Below are 23,639 nucleotides of genomic sequence, written 5' to 3'. Positions count from 1 at the left end.
TCCAAGTTTTAAGCTCAAATACCTACTCCCAGGCTTGGGAGTTATTATCATTATTTTTGGACAGAGGTTGGGGACAATGTCTATTTTAGTGGGGGGAGTATGTAGCGCTGGTAGATTTATGATTTACCATCTGATAGGTAAATTTAGTGAATTGCTCATTAGAGGAAGTTAGATTTGCCTCTGTTCCAGCTTGGCTGACGTTGCCTGTGATTCCACACTGAACGGGTGGGTGTTGTTGTTACCCTTAGCTGGTGTTGGAAAGGCAGTGTGTCAAAGGGTATGGGTGCTTCTCTGTCCCGGAGACAACTCGGTGGAGGTGGTCCTCCGTGTTGCATTCTGGGAGAGGGTATTTATGGGACAGACACCATGTTTAGGGGTCGTTTTACAGCCACCTGCTGGCCCTCCTGGCCGACAGGTATGCGTTAGAATACCACCTCGTGGTCCTCCGTTCCGGAGGCCCGCATCGCTGCGGCACGTGGGTGGGCCCAGAAGTCTGTCTGGGGCCTACCACAGCAGCCGAGGAATGGTCCTGAGCTGTCTATCCAGAGTGAAGAAGCTGGACAACCGAGGAGATCCCAGGGGAGGACCCGTCATGGAAGGATCACGCAGAGTGCTGGTCTGGAGAAGGGCCTGGTGACTCGGTTGGAGGACGTATCCTGAAGTAGTCTTATTACATAGTACTGCCGGGTTGGCTTAGAGGTCCAAGTACTGTGTCTGACATTCAACGCAAACCAATACATCCTGTGGCAGAGGATCGTACGGGTTTATTCCAAGCAAGTCTGTGGCAGAGACTTTTGTTCGTGCTACGTACTGGCTGCTAGGCAAGTGAGAGAGGCCTATCCAGGCGAGCAAAGATCGTGTCCCACAAGGGGATCGCATTTAATTACAGTATTCAACTTATCCTTTAATAGGATATACTGTACATATTTGTTTCTTTTATAAAAAATCTGAAAGTAAAATAAAAGATTTAATGGCGAAGTTACCTTATTTCTCTCCTCTTCTGCAAGTGAAAGTAAAGTTCTTTTACAGGCACGTCCTCATTTTTTATGGGCTCATCTGTCCAGCTGTTCCTTAGGAAACCTTCTGGCATAGACTCTGCTCCCACTATCGACACCTGACTTTCTCTGTCGCAATAATAGAAGGCTGGCTCAGGAGATTCAGCTGATTTGTGGGGTGCACAACTTGATTCTGTCAAAAGTGTATATAGAAATATATATGTTATAATAATGTATGTATGTACAGTATATAAAGCTGTTCTAAGTGTGAGTGAGACCTTAGTGCTTGTGTTTTGTAAGTTTTTTTTTCTTTTGACTAAGATTTATAAAGCAGTTTGGAAGAAATTGAAACAGTCTTATTCCATAAATAGTTCTTTTTTAAATGCTAACATTTTAGTGCAGTATATTATGTAGAGTGTTGCAATTAGGCGCTGTAAGCTTGTTGTATGCAGCAGAACACCTTTACTTTCATGGAGGATATCTTTTTTTTTCAACAGAAAAGTTTTTATTAATCTCCAATGCAAGAGAAGTTTCAGTACATAGTACAATTATAAACATGGAAAAAGAAGAAAAAAAACGAACAAAACAAATGATATACATCGATGGAGATTACATCAAGATGTAAGACATAGTAGCCTAAATGTTATTTACATGTGTATCTTAGTACATAACATCGATAATACATTCTCTGTAGAAAAGGAGGTAGAGTTATCTTTATTCAAAGAACGAGGTATCATACATTTACAAATAATCCTATTCTATACCAACCATATTTGCAACAATATGATTAAGGGGGTTTCCTAAGGGGTGGGGGGGAGAAAAACCTGCATAAGGTTCGTCTATCTGCTCATCTGAGGCAAAATGGAGACCTCATGTTGTGTGGGGAGGATTTTAGCTTTTGGCCCAGGCACCCCATATTTTCCCAATTTTTTTCGGGCATTTACGGCTCATATATGTAAGTTTGTAGAGTGGAAGGGTAGAATCAACCACTGTCCAACCGTTGGGGGCTCAGGCTGCTTCCAATTAGTCAAGATGGCTTTCCTGGCATAAAATGAGGCATAGAAGATTAGTAACCTTTTGTGAGTATTTGTGTTGAGAGTGTCACAGACAGGGCTTTTTTTCAGCTGGAACTTGGTGGAACTAAGTTCCACCACCTTTGGCTCAGGCCCCTTGCTTCCTGCTCACCACTATCACTTGTAAACACAGAGGTCTGGCTTCCTGTGTTTTCCAAGTGCAGTATGGGGACAAGGGAGATGCAGGTGCCCGGGGTACAGTGCGGATGCTGACCCCCCCCCGGATGATCTCCCTGCAAGTGAGAGAGGTGGAGCCACCTACAGTGTGAGGGGAGGTACTAGAGAAGAAGAGGGGTGAAAGTGAGATGGGGATACAGATCTAAGCAGTTGTGGAAGAAGGCTGAACTCTGCACTCTGCATGCAGCGCACCCCTGAACTCTGCATGTAGCGCACCCCTGAACTCTGCGTGTAGCGCACCCCTGAACGCTGCACTCTGTGTGTAACCCCACCAAACTCTGCACTCTGTACATATTGCACTCCTGGTATTTAATGCCCCTTTAAGACCCTCCCACTGTGAGTGAAATGTGACCATACCCACTATTTGATCCGTTTTGGAGGGTGTGTGTGTCGGGGGTAGGGGGTTTTGGGGGGTCCTGGTTGAGTTCCTCCACCTATTTTCTGAGAAAAAAAGTCCTGGTCACAGATACCAAGTAAGAGGACACGAGGGTCGAGCCCGATGGTCAAGTTTCCAATTGAGTTAATACACTGCACCACCTCCCTCCAGAATTGTTGAATAAGGGGACAAGACCACACTACATGGAAGAATGTACCCAGTTCAGTATTACATTTTGGACATCTGTCAGAGTGGGTAAGATATATCCTAGCAAGCCTTTGGGGGGTGTAATATGCCCTGTGAAGGAATTTTATCTGGATGTACCTGTCCCTAGCGGATATCATCAGAGGGATATATTGTTGGATTTCTTCTTCCCAATCATCATTCGTCAGGGAGTGCACATCCGCCTTCCATTTGTTAAACAGCCTAGTCCCCCGGCCGTCAGTCTCACAGGATATTCGAGGGTACAAGGACGAGAGGATACGGTCGCACTGGTGGAAATAAGAAAACGCTCCACTACATGTGATTTTAAGTGTACGTCAGTGGAAAATTGGGCTTGTATTGCATGTCGCAATTGTAGGTAACGAAAAAACATTCTCGCTGTGAGTTGGAAGTCGTGTTTCAGTGGCGTATAAGGAGAGAGTGTGTTAGGCGGATTGAGTTTAGCTGTCAGCTGTTCCCAGACCTTGGTCATAGTACGCATAGGGACAGTCATTGCTGCTTGTGCTCTCGGGCCTCTGAACACTAGGTTGCTTAGTGCCAAGTAGGACCCCAAAATGGCTGCCTCTAAATTAACCAACAGGTTATGTCGCGATTGGGTGAACCAACACACTATTACCATCACCGCTGCCCAATAGTATTGTTTGAAGCATGGCAATGCCAGTCCGCCTGCGGACAGGGGAGTTATAAACCCTGGGGCTCAGACCGGCCCAGATGAAGGTATTGATCACTTGATCCAGTTTGTGGAAAAAAGAGTTGGGAATGAGGACTGTGGTATTTCTGAAAACATACAGAAATTTGGGGAGAAATGTGATTTTGAGGAGGTTGATTCTCCCAACCAGTGTTAGGGGGAGGGACTTCAAGGCCAGGCATCTCCATGCGAGTTGTTGTAGGATAGGGTATACATTATCTGTTAGATAGCAGGAGGGATCCTTTGAATTTCAATGCCTAAATATCTGAATTTAGTGACCGACTGCAGGGGTATATGGGGAGGAGGGAGGAGGGGCGGCTGGGATAATGGGAAGAGTATGGATTTGTTCCAATTAATATGTATCCCGGAAAAGGACCCAAATAGGTCTATAAACCCACAGGGCCTCCTCCTCAAGGGAGCTCGAGGCATCGGGGAGATAAAGGAGGGCGTCATCTGCATAGAGGGAAATCTGTTTCCTCGGTGGGCCCATCTCCATCCCCCTTGTGATTGTAGATGACCTAATGAGGATGGCCAGGGGTTCGATAGCCAGGGCAAATAGCCCCGGGTACAGTGGACAACTTTGCCTAGTGCCCCTGTGCAGATTGAAGGTGGGTGAGAGGGTGCCATTAGTTCTGACTCTAGCAGTGGGACTGGCATACATTAACTTTATCCACGAGATGAATTTGGGCCCAAAATTGAACTTCTCTAATACTCGCCAGAGGAACTCCAATTCGACCGAGTTGAAAGCCTTTTCGGCATCTAAAGAGACTCCCGGAGATTCCGTGGCCACCGTGTGGGATATGTTCGTATATAACCGACGCAGGTTGATGTCTGTGCCCTTACCTGGCATGAATCCGGTTTGGTCTCCATGAACCAGGGGAAAGGATGACCGAGTTAAGACGATTTGCTAAAATTTTGGTAATTATCTTGGAATCGACATTGAGGAGTGATACGGGTCGATATGACTCACAGAGCTCAGGGTCCTTATGTGGTTTAGGGATCACCACAATCACTGCCTCCGACATAGATGGTGGGAGACACTGATCTTCTAGCATGGATAGTAGAAACTGTAGGGCAAGGAATTCACTATTTGTCTTACAAAATTTGGCCGGTAGGCCATCTGGGCCCGGGATTTTTGCAGGTTGGAGCGATGAGATCGCCTGCTGCACTTCAAGGGTGATTGGTGCATCTAGTTTAGTATTCGCCGCGTCCGATAGGGTAGGAAATTCTATCTGGGCCAGGAAATCTTGTAGAGAATCTGGTGTATAGTCTGTCCTGGACTTGTATAAGTGTTCATAGTATTGTGCGAATCTAGCATTAATCAGGAGAGGGTCAGTCTGTACATGTCCCTGATCATCTTTAATATTCGCAATGTGTGCTATAGTAGAGCATTCCCTAGCCAGCCATGCTAACAATCTGCCTGATCTCTCCCCTTGCTCGAATATATTCTCTGCAACTGACAGCAAAAGCTTCCAAGTCACTGTGGCTCTCAGCACAGAGATTGCTCGTGGAGCGTTTGGAGTGCTGCATATGTCCCTGCGTCTCTAGTAGTCACATAGTTTGTTTCTAAACTATGGGCTTGTCCCTCCGCCTCCTCCAATGCAAGCCTGTTTTTTCCTAACCTTGCTAATAATCGTGCAGTATTGTCCTCGTGTATACGCCTTATAAGCATCCCACACCATTGGGGGAGGGGGGCGTCCCCCTGCTATGCAGCCAATATGTGCCCATCTCTCCTGCAACCTCAGGCAACACGCTCGTCTGTTATCCAGAAACCTGAGAGTCACCAGAGGCTAGTGTCCACCAGTGAATCCGTGTTAATCTGTAGGAGAAGGGGAGCATGATCAGAAATGCCACGTGGCAGAATTTTGACCTCTTGGGTGCGAGAGAGTAGGGGGCCTCTGGCATAGAATAAGTCTATTGCCTTTCCCTGGGGTATCGCCACCTCTACACATCACTAAGGCCATATTCCTCTGCCCATCCTGACAGTGGAGAGTCAGAGGCTACATCAGTGCCAAGTTTATCCATGCTGGGATCGGGGGGCATATTAACCACTTGACGACCACCTCACGCTGATGTACGTCAGCAGAATGGCACGGGCAGGCAAAATCACGTACCTGGTACGTGATTGCCTTCCCGCGGGCGGGGGGTCCAATCGGACTCCCCCCAGTGCCTGAGGCGGTCGCCATTGGTCTGGCAGTGATCAGAGATGAGGGGGAGGCCATTCGATCGTGAACCCCCCCTCGCGATCGCTCCCAGCCAATGAGAATCCTCCCCTGCCTGTGTGTAGTACACACAGGCAGAGGATGTGATGTCATCTCTCCTCGGCTCAGCAGTTTCCGTTCGGGCGCCGAGGAGAGAAGACTGTAATGTAAGTGCACAAACACAAACACACACAGTAGAACATGCCAGGCACACTTTACACCCCCGATCACCCCCCCCCCCCCCGTCACACTGGCACCAAGCAGTTTCTTTTTTTTTTCCTGATTACTGCATGGTGTCAGTTTGTGACAGTTACTGTGTTAGGGCAGTTAGTATTAGCCCCCTTTAGGTCTAGGGTACCCCCCTAACACCCCCTAATAAAGTTTTAACCTCTTGATCACCCCCTGTCGCCAGTGTCGCTAAGCGATCATTTTTCTGATCGCTGTATTAGTGTCGCTGGTGACGCTAGTTGGGGACATAAATATTTAGGTTCGCCGTCAGCGTTTTATAGCGACAGGGACCCCCATATACTACCTAATAAATGTTTTAACCCCTTGATTGCCCCCTAGTTAACCCTTTCACCACTGATCACCGTATAACCGTTACGGGTGACGCTGGTTAGTTTGTTTATTTTTTATAGTGTCAGGGCACCCGCCGTTTATTACCTAATAAAGGTTTAGCCCCCTGATCGCCCGGCGGTGATATGCATCACCCCAGGCAGCGTCAGATTAGCGCCAGTACCGCCAACACCCACGCACGCAGCATACGCCTCCCTTAGTGGTATAGTATCTGAACGCATCAATATCTGATCCGATCAGATCTATACTAGCGTCCCCAGCAGTTTAGGGTTCCCAAAAACGCAGTGTTAGCGGGATCAGCCCAGATACCTGCTAGCACCTGCGTTTTGCCCCTCCGCCCAGCCCAGCCCACCCAAGTGCAGTATCGATCGATCACTGTCACTTACAAAACACTAAACGCATAACTGCAGCGTTCGCAGAGTCAGGCCTGATCCCTGCGATCGCTAACAGTTTTTTTGGTAGCGTTTTGGTGAGCTGGCAAGCACCAGCCCCAAGCAGTGTCAGGTTAGCGCCAGTACCGCTAACACCCACGCACGCAGCATACGCCTCCCTTAGTGGTATAGTATCTGAACGGATCAATATCTGATCCGATCAGATCTATACTAGTGTCCCCAGCAGTTTAGGGTTCCCAAAAACGCAGTGTTAGCGGGATCAGCCCAGATACCTGCTAGGACCTGCGTTTTGCCCCTCCGCCCGGCCCAGCCCAGCCCACCCAAGTGCAGTATCGATCGATCACTGTCACTTACAAAACACTAAACGCATAACTGCAGCGTTCGCAGAGTCAGGCCTGATCCCTGCGATCGCTAACAGTTTTTTTGGTAGCATTTTGGTGAACTGGCAAGTGCCAGCGGCCTAGTACACCCCGGTCGTAGTCAAACCAGCACTGCAGTAACACTTGGTGACGTGGCGAGTCCCATAAGTGCAGTTTAAGCTCGTGAGGTGGCAAGCACAAGTAGAGTCCCGCTGCCACCAAGAAGAAGACAAACACAGGCCCGTCGTGCCCATAGTGCCCTTCCTGCTGCATTCACCAATCCTAATTGGGAACCCACCACTTCTGCAGTGCCCGTACTTCCCCCATTCACATCCCCAACCAAATGCAGTCGGCTGCATGAGAGGCATTTTCTTTATGTCCTCCCGAGTACCCCTACCCAACGAACCCCCCCAAAAAAGATGTTGTGTCTGCAGCAAGCGCGGATATAGGCGTGACACCCTCTATTATTGTCCCTCCTGTCCTGACAATCCTGGTCTTTGCATTGGTGAATGTTTTGAACGCTACCATTCACTAGTTGAGTATTAGCGTAGGGTACAGCATTGCACAGACTAGGCACACTTTCATTTCATCGCATTTTGAGAGACTCGAACCTGGAACTGGTTACCGTTATAAAAGTTACAGTTACAAAAACAGTGTAAAAAAAAAAACACAAAAAAAATATATAAAATAAAAAAAAAGGTCTAGGGTACCCCCCTAACACCCCCTAATAAAGTTTTAACCTCTTGATCACCCCCTGTCGCCAGTGTCGCTAAGCGATCATTTTTCTGATCGCTGTATTAGTGTCGCTGGTGACGCTAGTTGGGGACGTAAATATTTAGGTTCGCCGTCAGCGTTTTATAGCGACAGGGACCCCCATATACTACCTAATAAATGTTTTAACCCCTTGATTGCCCCCTAGTTAACCCTTTCACCACTGATCACCGTATAACCGTTACGGGTGACGCTGGTTAGTTTGTTTATTTTTTATAGTGTCAGGGCACCCGCCGTTTATTACCTAATAAAGGTTTAGCCCCCTGATCGCCCGGCGGTGATATGCATCACCCCAGGCAGCGTCAGATTAGCGCCAGTACCGCCAACACCCACGCACGCAGCATACGCCTCCCTTAGTGGTATAGTATCTGAACGCATCAATATCTGATCCGATCAGATCTATACTAGCGTCCCCAGCAGTTTAGGGTTCCCAAAAACGCAGTGTTAGCGGGATCAGCCCAGATACCTGCTAGCACCTGCGTTTTGCCCCTCCGCCCAGCCCAGCCCACCCAAGTGCAGTATCGATCGATCACTGTCACTTACAAAACACTAAACGCATAACTGCAGCGTTCGCAGAGTCAGGCCTGATCCCTGCGATCGCTAACAGTTTTTTTGGTAGCGTTTTGGTGAGCTGGCAAGCACCAGCCCCAAGCAGTGTCAGGTTAGCGCCAGTACCGCTAACACCCACGCACGCAGCATACGCCTCCCTTAGTGGTATAGTATCTGAACGGATCAATATCTGATCCGATCAGATCTATACTAGTGTCCCCAGCAGTTTAGGGTTCCCAAAAACGCAGTGTTAGCGGGATCAGCCCAGATACCTGCTAGGACCTGCGTTTTGCCCCTCCGCCCGGCCCAGCCCAGCCCACCCAAGTGCAGTATCGATCGATCACTGTCACTTACAAAACACTAAACGCATAACTGCAGCGTTCGCAGAGTCAGGCCTGATCCCTGCGATCGCTAACAGTTTTTTTGGTAGCATTTTGGTGAACTGGCAAGTGCCAGCGGCCTAGTACACCCCGGTCGTAGTCAAACCAGCACTGCAGTAACACTTGGTGACGTGGCGAGTCCCATAAGTGCAGTTTAAGCTCGTGAGGTGGCAAGCACAAGTAGAGTCCCGCTGCCACCAAGAAGAAGACAAACACAGGCCCGTCGTGCCCATAGTGCCCTTCCTGCTGCATTCACCAATCCTAATTGGGAACCCACCACTTCTGCAGTGCCCGTACTTCCCCCATTCACATCCCCAACCAAATGCAGTCGGCTGCATGAGAGGCATTTTCTTTATGTCCTCCCGAGTACCCCTACCCAACGAACCCCCCCAAAAAAGATGTTGTGTCTGCAGCAAGCGCGGATATAGGCGTGACACCCTCTATTATTGTCCCTCCTGTCCTGACAATCCTGGTCTTTGCATTGGTGAATGTTTTGAACGCTACCATTCACTAGTTGAGTATTAGCGTAGGGTACAGCATTGCACAGACTAGGCACACTTTCATTTCATCGCATTTTGAGAGACTCGAACCTGGAACTGGTTACCGTTATAAAAGTTACAGTTACAAAAACAGTGTAAAAAAAAAAACACAAAAAAAATATATAAAATAAAAAAAAATAGTTGTCGTTTTATTGTTCTCTCTCTCTCTCTATTCTCTCTCTATTGTTCTGCTCTTTTTTACTGTATTCTATTCTGCAATGTTTTATTGTTATTATGTTTTATCATGTTTGCTTTTCAGGTATGCAATTTTTTATATTTTACTGTTTACTGTGCTTTATTGTTAACCATTTTTTTGTCTTCAGGTATGCCATTCACGACTTTGAGTGGTTATACCAGAATGATGCCTGCAGGTTTAGGTATCATCTTGGTATCATTCTTTTCAGCCAGCGGTCGGCTTTCATGTAAAAGCAATCCTAGCGGCTAATTAGCCTCTAGACTGCTTTTACAGGCAGTGGGAGGGAATGCCCCCCCCCCATCATCTTCCATGTTTTTCTCTGGCTCTTCTGTCTCAACAGGGAACCTGAGAATGCAGCCGGTGATTCAGCCAGCTGACCATAGAGCTGATCAGAGACCAGAGTGGCTCCAAACATCTCTATGGCCTAAGAAACCGGAAGCTACGAGCATTTTATGACTTAGATTTCGCCGCATGTAAACAGCGCCATTGGGAAATTGGGAAAGCATTTTATCACACTGATCTTGGTGTGGTCAGATGCTTTGAGGGCAGAGGAGAGATCTAGGGTCTAATAGACCCCAATTTTTTCAAAAAAGAGTACCTGTCACTACCTATTGCTATCATAGGGGATATTTACATTCCCTGAGATAACAATAAAAATGATTTAAAAAAAAATGAAAGGAACAGTTTAAAAATAAGATAAAAAAAAAAAAAAAAAAAAAGCACCCCTGTCCCCCCCTGCTCTCGCGTTAAGGCGAACGCAAGCGTCGGTCTGGCGTCAAATGTAAACAGCAATTGCACCATGCATGTGAGGTATCACCGTGAAGGTCAGATCGAGGGCAGTAAGTTTAGCAGTTGACCTCCTCTGTAAATCTAAAGTGGTAACCTGTAAAGGCTTTTAAAGGCTTTTAAAAATGTATTTATTTTGTTGCCACTGCACGTTTGTGCGCAATTTTAAAGCATGTCATGTTTGGTATCCATGTACTCGGCCTAAGATCAGCTTTTTTATTTCATCAAACATTTGGGCAATATAGTGTGTTTTAGTGCATTAAAATTTAAAAAGGTGTGTTTTTCCCCAAAAAATGCTTGTGGAAAAAAAAAAATGAAACACCCACCATTATAATCTGTAGGGCATTTGCTATAAAAATAATATATAATGTTTGGGGGTTCAAAGTAATTTTCTTGCAAAAAAAAAAAATTTTCATGTAAACAAAAAGTGTCAGAAGGGGCTTTGTCTTCAAGTGGTTAGAAGAGTGGGTGATGTGTGACATAAGCTTTAAATGTTGTGCATAAAATGCCAGGACAGTTCAAACCCCCCCCCCCAAATGACCCCATTTTGGAAAGTAGACACCCCAAGCTATTTGCTGAGAGGCATGTCGAGTCCATGGAATATTTTATATTGTGACACAAGTTGCGGGAAACAGACAATTTTTTTTTTTTTTTTGCACAAAGTTGTCACTAAATGATATATTGCTCAAACATGCCATGGGAATATGTTAAATTACACCCCAAAATGCATTCTGTTGCTTCTCCTGAGTACGGGGATACCACATGTGTGAGACTTTTTGGGAACCTAGCCGCGTACGGGACCCCAAAAACCAAGCACCGCCTTCAGGCTTTCTAAGTGCGTAAATTTTTGATTTCACTCTTCACTGCCTATCACAGTTTCAGAGGCCATGGAATGCCCAGGTGGCACAAACCCCCAGCCAAATGACCCCATTTTGGAAAGTAGACACTCCAAGCTATTTGCTGAGAGGTATAGTGAGTATTTTGCAGACCCCACTTTTTGTCACAAAGTTTTGAAAATTGAAAAAAGAAAAAAAAATTTTTTTTCTTGCCTTTCTTCATTTTCAAAAACAAATGAGAGCTGCAAAATACTCACCATGCCTCTCAGCAAATAGCTTCGGGTGTCTACTTTCCAAAATGGGGTCATTTGTGGGGGGTTTTGTGCCATCTGGGCATTCCATGGCCTCCGAAACTGTGATAGGCAGTGAGGAGTAAAATCAAAAATTTACGCCCTTAGAAATCCTGAAGGCGGTGATTGGTTTTCGGGGCTCCGTACGCGGCTAGACTCCCAAAAAGTCCCACACATGTGGTATCCCCGTACTCAGGAGAAGCAGCTGAATATATTTTGGGGTGCAATTGCACATATGCCCATGGCCTGTGTGAGCAATATATCATTTAGTGACAACTTTTTGTAATTTTTTTTTTTTTTTGTCATTATTCAATCACTTGGGACAAAAAAAATTAATATTCAATGGGCTCAACATGCCTCTCAGCAATTTCCTTGGGGTGTCTACTTTCCAAAATGGGGTCATTTGGGGGGGTTTTGTACCGCCCTGCCATTTTAGCACCTCAAGAAATTACATAGGCAGTCATAAACTAAAAGCTGTGTAAATTCCAGAAAATGTACCCTAGTTTGTAGACGCTATAACTTTTGCGCAAACCAATAAATATACGCTTATTGACATTTTGTTTACTAAGGACATGTGGCCGAATACATTTTGGCCTAAATGTATGACTAAAATTGAGTTTATTGGATTTTTTTATAACAAAAAGTAGAAAATATCATTTTTTTTCAAAATTTTCGGTCTTTTTCTGTTTATAGCGCAAAAAATAAAAACGGCAGAGGTGATCAAATACCATCAAAAGAAAGCTCTATTTGTGGGAAGAAAAGGACGCAAATTTCGTTTGGGTACAGCATTGCATGACCGCGCAATTAGCAGTTAAAGCAACGCAGTGCCAAATTGGAAAAAGTCCTCTGGTCCTTATGCAGCACAATGGTCCGGGGCTGAAGTGGTTAAAATCACCTGCTAGTAACACAGCTGCAGCTGGGTATTGAGCTAGTATAGGGGTCAATTTATGAAGAACATTTAGGGAGGCCGGAGGTGGGTTATACAGTCCAACAACAACCATTTCCATCCTGTCACACATAGCATGAATAGCAACATATTTTCCTTCAGGATTCTAATGTAGATCCAGGAGGGTAAAGTAGAGTGGTAATAGGAGCCTACCCAGGGTTTCTTTAGAGACAGCATCCTCCTCCCAGTTAAGTGCGTCTCCTGCAATATGCAGATATGGGGGTTGTACTTTTTGATGTAATTGAATACCAAGGAATGTTTTATCCTGGAGTTTAAGCCTCGTACGTTGCAAGACAAGACATTAAGGGGGGTAATTTGGTCATCATGGTGAATGTCTGACAGGATTGCAATATCCTTAAAACTATAGAGAACTTACACAAAATATCAGCATTTCTAGTAGTGAGTTCAGGTATCCATGCACATTTACTTAGGTATCCTGCTCCCTCTAGTGGCGAGAGAACAACATTAAACATCTTACTTTTAGCAAACAAATCATAAGAAAAAAATTAAAATAGAAAAACTTGGAGTAGAAACAGCCACTCCGGAACCTCCCCCCACCCTGCACCACCGCCCAAACTGTGGGGTGCTTGTTCCCCAAAACGATTTGTGACAACTGCCCGTGGGGCACGTGAACAGTGAAACACCAGAACGACACAGTCTGTATTCAGAGAGTCCAGTCAGTGAGACAAAAAAATCAGGATAAACGATCCCTGAAGATCAATGGGTCTCCCAGAGTGTTCCAGGGGTATTACTCTTAAACTGGAACAAGTTGCCAACCTGGAACTTCAGTCACTACTGTCAGAGGTATTGACAGGGGCAGGAAGCTCACTCCATCACAATTTCACATACAATCCCTGTGCAGCAACGTTATATACTCACAGTACAAGTTCTTATGAAGAATCAGGGATGGCTTAATCACAGGTGGATGGAGGAGCTGAGTAAAAACAAGAAAGTTAAAAGTTATGCAGGCCATAGAGCCGGCAGGCGAGTCAGGCCTGTGCTGAACAGTAAATCAGTTTATATTAAAAGGGGAAACACAATGTCAGCAGGGTCATCCTCTTGATAATGTTTCCAGCCATCTGGACGCATCTTCAGGAGAGGTAAAAAACCGCACCGACTCCATATCTTGGACTCTGTCGGGCGGGGAACAGCATGCTATATTTAATCTTTCGGTTATGGAGGTCCATCTTAATTTGGTCAAAGGATCTTCACAGCTTTTGTGTATCGACCGAGTAATCGGGGAATATCATAAGTTTCGCTCCCTCATGGCGGAGCACCTCAATCCTTCTTGCCTCCCGCAGGACTAAGTCACAGTCTCTGAAGTTCAGGAGCTTTAAAATAAATGTATGTGGAGGAGCTCCTGGGAGCCCCCGGGTAGCAGGCATCCTGTGTGCCCTCTCCGCTACAAAAAAAAATTGAAAACCAGGCATCTGGAAGGAGGGTACGCAACAGGTGTTCAGTGAAAGGCGTGGGGTCTTTACCTTCCGTTCCCTCAGGTAGTCCCACTATCCGGAGGTTGTTCCTTCGGTTCCTGTTCTCAGCGTCCTCCGCATGGGCTTCCAGGGTTTTCATTTTGGTCTGCAGCGTGTGGAGTGAGACTCCGTGTATTTGCAAGGTGTCCTCCGCTTCCCCCACTCTCCTCTCAGTTTCAGTCAGCCTGGAGCAGAAACAGTCTATGTCCCTGCGGATCAGGCTGATGTCGAGCTGCATGCACTCTATTTTCCCTGTCAGGGTGGTCTGGCAAGTGGCGATAGCCTGCATCAGAGCATTAAAGTTGTTTTGCTCCCGCAGCCCTGGGTCAGTGTCCTCCGTCTGGGATGCCATATTGACCGCTTTGGAGGGAGATGGCCACGCTGTGGAGGGTGAGGATTTAGGGATATTTTGGGGCTTGCAGGACAACTCAGTGTATTTCCTTTTGGGCATACCGTTCCTAAGGGGGTCCCCTATCTTTTGGGTCTGGTTGCAGGCAGTATTCTGCAGGGGCACATTTTCTCCGGTGGCCATCTTCGACACGCCCCCGAGGATATCTTTATCATGGCTTTACATTGTGTAGACAGGAAGCAGGAATATACAAGAACACAAATTGAGGATAGACAAGCACTTCCTCTCATTTCATTGCCTTACAATACAAACCATAACACTACTGTGCCACCTGCTGGATAGAAAGGTATAAATGCACACAGTACACAGTTTATAAAAGCAACTTTACATTACATGTTGTTGTTCTTTCAAAACCCCTTCTCAACAACATGTGCTTTGTCAAATTATATTCAGCTTCTTCTAGGTAGAACTATGACGTTCCTTCAACAAAGGCCTGACGAGTGCATCGGCAGTCATCTCCTCTGACGGCAGTATTGAATGTCAATAACATCTTGCTCCCTTAGTCCCTTAGTAGGTGTGACTTGACATCGATGTGTTTGGTCCTAGGATTGACCCTTTCTGATTGCATAAGCTGTATACAACCCTGGTTGTCTTCAAAAAATGGGAATTGGTTTTGGCATGTCTATTCCAATGTCCACAAAAAGTTGACAAATCCATGTCACCTCTTGACACGTGTGTGTGTGTGTTGCTGCAACGTACTCTGCTTCAGTTGAAGATGGAGCTACAGTTGTTTTCTTTTGACTAGACCAACTTATGGTTCCTTCCCCATATTGGAAGATGAATCCACTTGTGGATTTGCGGTCTATGCAGCCCCCGGCCCAATCAGCATCCACATATCTGACCAGTTTTGGATGTGATTGTTGCTGGTAACCGTAACTTCATCTTAATTGTTCCTTTGAGGTACTGCATCACTCTTTTTACTGCGTTCCAGTCACGCTGACAGGGAGCTGAAACTTTCCTGTATAGTATGCCCACAAAATTAGGTTATATGGGGAGAGCCCGCATCATATTTGGATCAAAGTCATGCGGGACCCCTTTAGGTTCACATTAGAACCACATCAGAAACAATCGTATGGGTTCACACACCCATGCAAACTGATTCTTGACCAAGTTGGGGGACCACTCTGCGACATCCAAGCCGATCTGGGGTGTCCCTAACCCTAATTGGTGCCCGCAGTGGTTCGGGTGGGACAGAGTGGGAGGCCTGTGAGTTGGGTATGGTTGGGGAGCCCGTGTTGGACTTGCACGGGCTCGTGCATCCTGACAATGTGATCGGGGCCCCAATGAGAATTACAACATGCGATGGGGACAACAAAAATAGTTTGGTCGGTTTTTGTTTTTTTATTCACGATGTTTGGTCAATTTGGATGAAAATGTTGGCTCTAATTTATATAGCAGTAAGCTGTGTGGAAGATATGGTATATATATTATATCCGTCCCGGGTCTCTGTTGAGAGGCATCCTCTGTGTTCAACTACTCCCCTTCCCCCCTTAGGTATACCAGCCTGGGGGGGGTCTGGTCGAATTTTGTGGAATATATTTCATATCCCTTTGTTTTTGTACCCCACCCCCCCACCCATTGTTATCTTTTGTGGTCCCTGGGTAGCCCAATGTCCTGAGAGAGGGATCCTTCTCTCCTTTTATTCCCTAAATTAGTTGTTTTCTTTCAGCCAGAAGATGGCACCTTCATTGAAACTTTGTACTTATAATGTCAAGGGCCTTAATGAATCGAAAAGGTGAGATCCTATATAGTTGGCACGAAGCCAGGGTAGATATTATATTCGTCCAGGAGACCCATTTTTGTACTGATGGCATTCCTGTGTGTTCCCGTAAATATTATTCTCAGTGGTTCCATAGTACGTCAAATTCAAGGCAAGGGGGGTCTCCATTGCTTTCCACAAACACCTACCCATGCATTATTTGGAACATATAGAGGACCCTAATGGCAGATACCTCTTACTTAAATTCTGGCTGTGGGATAAACTTTTTACAATTGCTAATTTTTTATATTCCAAATCATGACCAAACCACAACAATATCACGTTACTTTCGTATATTAGTGGAATTTGCTGAAGGTATTATCCTTGTGAGATCTTAATTTAGCTTTAGAGCCCCAGTTGGATACCTCTGCCCAGCGATGTAATATTTTTTACTCTCGTTTGAGGGCCCTTAAAAAACAATTGTTTGATCACAGGCCACTCGATCTATGGCGGATTTTATATCCCAAAGATTGTAATTATACATATTTATCCTCAGCACACAAATCCTATAGTGGGCTAGACTATTTTCTGTCTAGTCCAAAGGTCCTGGAGTGGAACTCTTCCTTAGAAACAGGGTAGTTTATTTGGTCTGATCATTCACCTGTATTTTTAACAATGTATCCCCCTCAGAGTCGGGGCACAAGTTGGTCTTGGCCTTTGAATGATACGTTAATGTCAGTCCTACTTTGCCACAAGGCAATTGTAGAGGCAATTTGCAACTTTGTTTCTAAACATGAACAGGACAAGACTGTGTTACCTGTAAAATGGGAGGCTCTTAAGGCGGTACTGTGAGCGTTGTTTATTCAACATGGCACGGCCATTCAAAATACTTTGTCAAGGCTTCATTGTTTAGAAATACTGCATAAAGTGTCCCAGTCTGCAGAAACATTAGCTGACATATCGTCTGCCAGGGCATCTTTATTACAGCTTTTGGAAGCATCCCATAGTTCTTATCAACATAGATGTGCCTTAGATAGTTATAGATACAGGAATAAATGTGGGAGACTGTTTGCATGTACACTACATCCCCATTCTTCTCAGACCTTTATATGTAGTATTAGGAAGTAAATCGGGGGAAACTACTTCAGATCCACATCTTCAACAAACATTTAGGAAATATTTCTCAGCTCTCTATAATTTGGTTTCACCGTCACCTTTGGAAGACCTGGGATCTAGTACTTGTCGCATTGAAGACTACGTGCAGGAGACTGCCATTCCAACACTAGATGATAACAGGAAATCTTTGGACGGTCCCTTTTCAAATGAGGAATTATTGGGCGTAATTACCAACATTCCATCAGGTAAGAGTCCGGGCCTAGATGGATTTACCCCAAAATTCTATAAAATATATAAAGAATACCTATCTGCATTTATGCTTCAAGTGTTTAATTCCATCTCTTCCACTAACCCATTTCCGACACAGACACTGGAAGCCCATAATACTTTCATCCCCAAACCAGATAAGGATTTAACATTATGCTCTAGTTACCATCCGATATCCCTAAGTGGGGTAGATATAAAAATTTACGCCAAACTGATTGCGTATCTGGTACATACAGACATATAGACCAGGCCGGATTTGTCCAAGGAAAAAAAGCACGAGACAATACAATAAAATCTTTCCTACTTATGGGTTATGTCGAAAGAGCTAAAATACCAGTATGCCTTCTCTCTCGATGCGGAGAAGACTTTTCGATCGGGTGGCTTTTACTTGAGCATTCCTTGAGGCAAATAGGGATGGGCTCAAATTTGCTTAATAAGATCTTAGCACTATACTCCAAACCTAAGGCCAGAATAAGGATTAATGGATCATTGACTGCAAGTTTTCCTATACAAAATGGTACTCGCCTGGGATGTCCTCTATCTCCTTTGCTTTACGTCCTAGTAATGGAGCATTTAGCAATAGCCATTAGACAAAATCCTTCCATCACTGGCATACAGATAGATCAGCAGGAAATTAAACTTGCATTATTTGCTGATGACCTGTTACTTCATGTCACTAATCCATATGTCTCTATGCCTTCTATCCTATCTGAATTTCAGGGTTTTGGAGCCTTGAGTAACTTCAAGGTAAATGTATAAAAATCGGAAATTCTTAATGCGTCACTTTAACCACACCAAGTCCTGGCACTGAAGAATACATTTTCATATAAATTCTGCTCCTCTGCACTAAAATATCAAGGTATTAATATTCCTCCTGATCCAGTCCATTTGTACTCAACAAATTATATCCCTCTTATGCAACGTACTTTACAGGATCTCAAAAAATATGATTCTATTCTATACCCGTGGTTTGGGAGGATTAACATATTGAAAATGGACATAATACCCCATTTTTTGTATCTTTTCAAAACATCCCTATTTTGGTCCCTAGATCTTTTTTTACCACGCTATAATCTGCTTTTTTTCCCTTAAACAAGATTTTATTGAACAAAAAGAAAACATACATATATAAAGCGTTTGTGACATGCTTCTGATAGAATATACAGCAACATATTCAGATATCACACTGCGACATCCCTCAACAATACACGCTATTGGTGTATGACAATGCAATCGGTATCCTTTACCTTTGGTTATGCATTATAAGGTGTTTTGTACTACTGTATTCTTCAGTCCACCCCCACACTTACCACTGGTGCAGATACCAGTGTGGAGAAGAGTCATGGCACACTTATTCCCAGTTAAACACAAGTTTCAGGAGCCTTAAGCCACCTATCCCAGATCCTTTCATACTTTGAGGGACATCCTCTATGGGAATATATAAGCTTCTTATAGGGTAGCGCATTATTAACTTCTGCTATACAGTATGAGAGCTCTGGTGGATTGGGTCTCATCCAAACTCTAGCTATAAACTTCTTTGCGGAAAACAGGGTTTCATTCAGGAATATTTTGGTAAATGTATCTAGTTCCGGCTCAGGAAATATGCCTAGGAGACACAGCTTGGGTTGTAATGTTATAGGGAAGCCCATAGTGTCATGCAGGAACCGTATCACCTGTGTCCAGAATGTCTGAATCGTGGAGCATTGCCATTGCAGGTGATAAAATGTACCTGTAGTTTGGTTACACACATTTTTTCATGGTGGCCTGCGCATAGGTTCAGCCTGGTTCGTCACTTTCTTAATACCCGCGCCTTCCCCACGTGGCCATCATTTCAAGAGACCCATGAAGCTCCGCCTGTAACTCTTCCTTTACATCCAGCTGCGACACTGGATAACTTCCCTCCGGCGCCTTGGCTCCTTTCCATATCAAATGACTGCCTTTGAGCATACCTGCCAGCATTGTCCAGGTGCTCGCGACACCATTTCTATGATCTACTCCTTACTAACTGCCGGCAGCACTTCCACTATCCTTTCCTATGTGCTGAAATGGGAACGTGACCTGTCCCCCTTAGATCTTGCGGATTGGAGTAAGGCCTGGCCCAGCATAGCAAAATACTCCTTTAATACTGCCACGTTGGAGGCGGCCTATAAGGTCCTCCTGCGCTGGTACTGGGTCCCAGCCCGTATCGCCAAGTCAAACCTGTCATGCAATGACAGATGCCTTCGGGGTTGTGGTCAACGAAGAAATTAACTACACACACTTGCCCCCGTCTTGTGGGACTCTGGTCAAGGGTCTTTGGCCTACTATCCTCCCTATTTCATGTCCCCTTCCACAAAGACCCCAAATTTGCATTACTCCATTGCCCGCTCCCGGGCCTTGTCTCTCACCAGCAGAAACTAGCTACATACTTATTTATCGCTGCCAAATGAACAATAGCGAGGGCTTGGAAAAAACCTTCTCATTCGCAGAGGTAAAGAATACCTTGACAACCCTTATGATCCACGAAAAAATGTCCAGTGTCCTCCACGACTCCCATGCAAAATTCCTTAAGGTGTGGGCCCCGTGGTGGTCCTACACACTCCCTAATCTACATATGACTAGTCTAGGACTTTAAGTTCAATTTGAACTCATCTCCAGCCTGGGGAACCCCCTTTTCTCCTTCCCTATTCCTCTCTATTTCTGGGCCTCTTGCCCGCCACTCTGTTCTACACTTACCACCCCCTTCCCCCCCCACTGTTGTGCGTGTTTTTGTTTTTTTCTGTGTGTGTTTTTTTTTTTCTTTTTTTGTGTTTGCTTGCTTTCCTCTTCCCCGTTCTGTGGACAAACACAGTCCCCCTTGTCTGCCTTAGCCCCTGGGTCTCAAGGCTCAGGCATTGCGCACTGACCCCCAGCACCTGGCTGGCAGGTTGACATCAGTTCATAATCTACACCCTCATAATATATGTCTTATTATGTACTTTTACGTGAACCTCTTTCTAATGTTTTATGTCCATATCCCCTGCGTGAGAATTTGTTATCTGGTTTTCCCTTTTTCATACCCCAATAAAAATATCGTACCAGAAAAAATTCAAAAACAAAAAGAGTCAGATGGAAGAGAGCCAGCAGTGAAGGGACAGAAAATAAGAGACAGCTAAGAAATTAAGTGGAAAAGACGAGAGGCAAAGGGCAAAAAGGACAGAAGCGCAGCAGCATCTGACAGAGTACAGAATGGGACAAGGTAGAGAAGGGATCACTGATAGAAGAGGACGAAAACCATCTGCGAATGAAAAATATCGGACTCTATTATTGGTAGTAAAATGCAAAATTAAAATCAAATAGACATGCATTTTCTACATGATCCTTTATTCATAGAAATGGGACACGTCCCACTTAAAGTTGAGGCCAGCAGGTTTTCTAGTGTTTAAATTAAATATCCAGTGGACTTCTTGTCTGCATAATATTTTTAATTTATCGCCCCCTCTGAGTGGTCCTACTATCTTTTCCATCCCCTGAATCACCAGACTTGATACGTCCTTGTTGTGGTAATCGTTCCAATGTCGTGCTATGTTGGTGGGATGGTTTCTGTCTATATCGTAAAGGTGATCATAAAGCCGATCTCTTAGCTTGCGTGTCGTTCTACCCACGTACTGGATGGGACATGATGTGCATGTAATCACGTAAACCACAAACCATGTATTACAGTTAATGAATGATTTGATTTTGTGGGTTTTGCCGGTGGTGACAGAAAGAACAGTGTCACCTTTCTTGACAAAAGGACAATATATACAACTATTGATGCCACATCCAAAAGTGCCCTTGAATTTTAGCCAATGGGTAGGTGTCTTGGTACTCGTGTATAGACTAGGTGACAACCGTCTCCCTAGAGAGGGCGCTCTCCTTGAAACCGTTCTGATGCCATTTGAGAGCATCTGTGAGTAAATTGGATCACTAGATAGAACCGGTAGATATTTAACAACAATCTTTTTGATGCTATCGAATTCAATACTGTATGGCGTTGAAAACACAGGAATATTATACGTTTAGATCTATACGTTTAGATCTATACTTTACCGAGGGTTTATCGCAAAACAAATCACATAGGGGCGTTTTGTTGGCAATGGATAATGCTCTATTTATAATTGGTACAGAGTAACCTCTCTCTCTAAATCTAGAGGCCATACAAGATGCTTCACTTTTAAAATCTGAATCATTGCTACACAATCGTTTGAGCCTAAGGAACTGTCCTACTGGGATGCTTTTTATCGTGTGTCCTAGATGACTAGAGTTGGCTCGCAATAAAGCGTTGCTGGCTGTGAGCTTTCTGAATAGATTTGAAGCAGTCAGTAGCACATCCAAAAATTCCATTGACGTTGAATCATGGCGTTCAGTAAATTTTAGGTTGAGTTCATTATCATTCATATATGACAGCCATGAGTCAAGGTCAATGTGTGGTTCAGAGACCACAAAGAGGAGGTAATCTATAAATCTACTGTAGAATACAGTGTCCTTTCGCCGGGGACTACCCGGTCCAAAAATGCAGAATTTCTCCCACCATCCCATGTATAGATTGGTTAGGGACGGTGAGAATTTAGCCCCCATAGAGGCTCCGCATTTCTGGAGGTAGTAGTCCCCGTCGAACATGAAAAAATTATGTGTCAGTAGATATTCTAAACTCATCAAAATAAATTCTTGCACATTTAAAGAAAACCTCCCTGACCTTGTTAGGAAATATGCAACTGCCTGCAGACCCAAAGTGTGTGGAATAGATAAGTACAGACTTGTCACATTACATGAGATCCAGCTATAATTGCTGTTCCATTTAAGATCTTTTAATTTCAACAAAAGTTGTTTCGTATTGCGAAGGAAACTAGGCAACTCCATGAATAAAGGCTGCAGTTGCTGGTCCACCCAATGGCCTAGGCATTCATTCAGAGAACCTATTCCAGCCACAATAGGTCTGCCTGTTAATGGGTTTAAACCTTTGTGCACCTTAGGTAAATGATGGAATATAGGCATGACCGGAAATTCAGGAATAAATATCTTTTTCTTTGGGTGAAAAAATACCAATAGATACAGCCCTTTCTACTGGTTCCGAAAGCTCTTTTTTGAAAGATTCAGTGGGGTCACCCCTTAATTTGCAATATGTGGTGACAATTGGCATAGTGCCTCATCTCTATAGCTCAATGAATCTAGAACCACAACTGAACCCCCTTTGTCTGAATTTTTAACTACTATGGTAGTATCCTCAGCTAAACTTTCAAGAGATTTCTTTTCATTAATTGTAAGGTTACTTGCAGTATGGTATCTAGAGCTATTATTTGCCAAGTGTGTCAAATCCCTCTCCACCAGCTGTTGGAACAAGTCCATGTCCTTACCCCTTGAACCCACAGGATAGAAATCTGACTTAAGTTTAAACGACACAGTGGGATGATGTGAAGCGATATCAGCATTATCATTACATTACATGATTCAAAAGTCAAATAATTAAGATCCGATATTACTTCCGGTGCCGCATGGAGTAGTTGTCCCTCTCCACAGCTCCCGCTCAACGGACTCAAAACCGGCTTATAAATTCAGCCTAGAAGCCCACATCCACCCTCGGTAACCCCCCGAGTGACATCAGATTGCCTATAGACCAATTCGTTGAAGTCATCGGCTCCCGCACGCAAACGGCCCCGCCGGCCCTCCCACAAATCGAGGACCCGGTCTCGGCCTACACGGAGATCCACACAGGCACTCAGATGGCAGAGATGGAGGTAAGGGGCAGCACAGCCCCTCATGCCCTCCCACAAGCCTCTGCTGCTCAGACACCATCTCCTCATGCCTCCTCTCCTCAAGCCTCCATCTCCCAGGCCTTTTCAAGACAAAACCCCACTCCACAACATGATGGGGAACATAACACAGAGCGCATAGCGCAAGCTGTAGCAGCCATCCTGTCCCCTGTGATCGCAGCATCAGTGGAAAAAGCAGTAAATGCGGGAATGAAACAAATAAAGGCCCAGCTAGGAGAGCATAACACTAGGCTAAACGAGCTAGAACACCGCTTATCCAGCATGGAAGAGCCCAGTACCAAGCCCAAGCCACAGAACAAGCGCAGGACAAGACAAATCAATATATTATACAAAAACTCGATGATTTGGAAAATAGATCCAGGAGGAGCAACCTGCGATCCCCACAAGCACCCGACATATCCCAATTCTGCTCACAACGCATTCAACAAAAGCGCTAGGCCTCTCAGGCCCCTGCACAGTCGAACGTGCCCACCATATGGGGTCTTACAACGCAGACCGCAAGAACCCTCGGCCTATCATCGCCAAATATCTGAACTACTCCGACAAGGCCATT

The 23,639-nt window shown here is 44.9% G+C and overlaps 1 protein-coding gene across 3 annotated transcripts in view; it reads right to left on the bottom strand.

The window, feature by feature from the left end:
• Window positions 1–23,639, bottom strand: part of TMC4 (transmembrane channel like 4) — a 1,453,434-nt gene that overhangs the window by 1,329,481 nt on the left and 100,314 nt on the right. For all 3 annotated transcript variants that reach the window (XM_073602282.1, XM_073602283.1, XM_073602285.1), the window contains exon 2: window positions 984–1,188. In XM_073602282.1, the coding sequence (XP_073458383.1) occupies window positions 984–1,188 (205 nt within the window). The remainder of the gene's footprint in view (window positions 1–983; window positions 1,189–23,639) is intronic.

This window comes from Aquarana catesbeiana, linkage group LG10 (genome assembly GCF_042186555.1).
Source record: "Aquarana catesbeiana isolate 2022-GZ linkage group LG10, ASM4218655v1, whole genome shotgun sequence".
NCBI lineage: Eukaryota > Metazoa > Chordata > Amphibia > Anura > Ranidae > Aquarana > Aquarana catesbeiana.
Note: the sequence above shows the minus strand (reverse complement) of the source record. Positions and strands in the feature narration are given on the sequence as shown.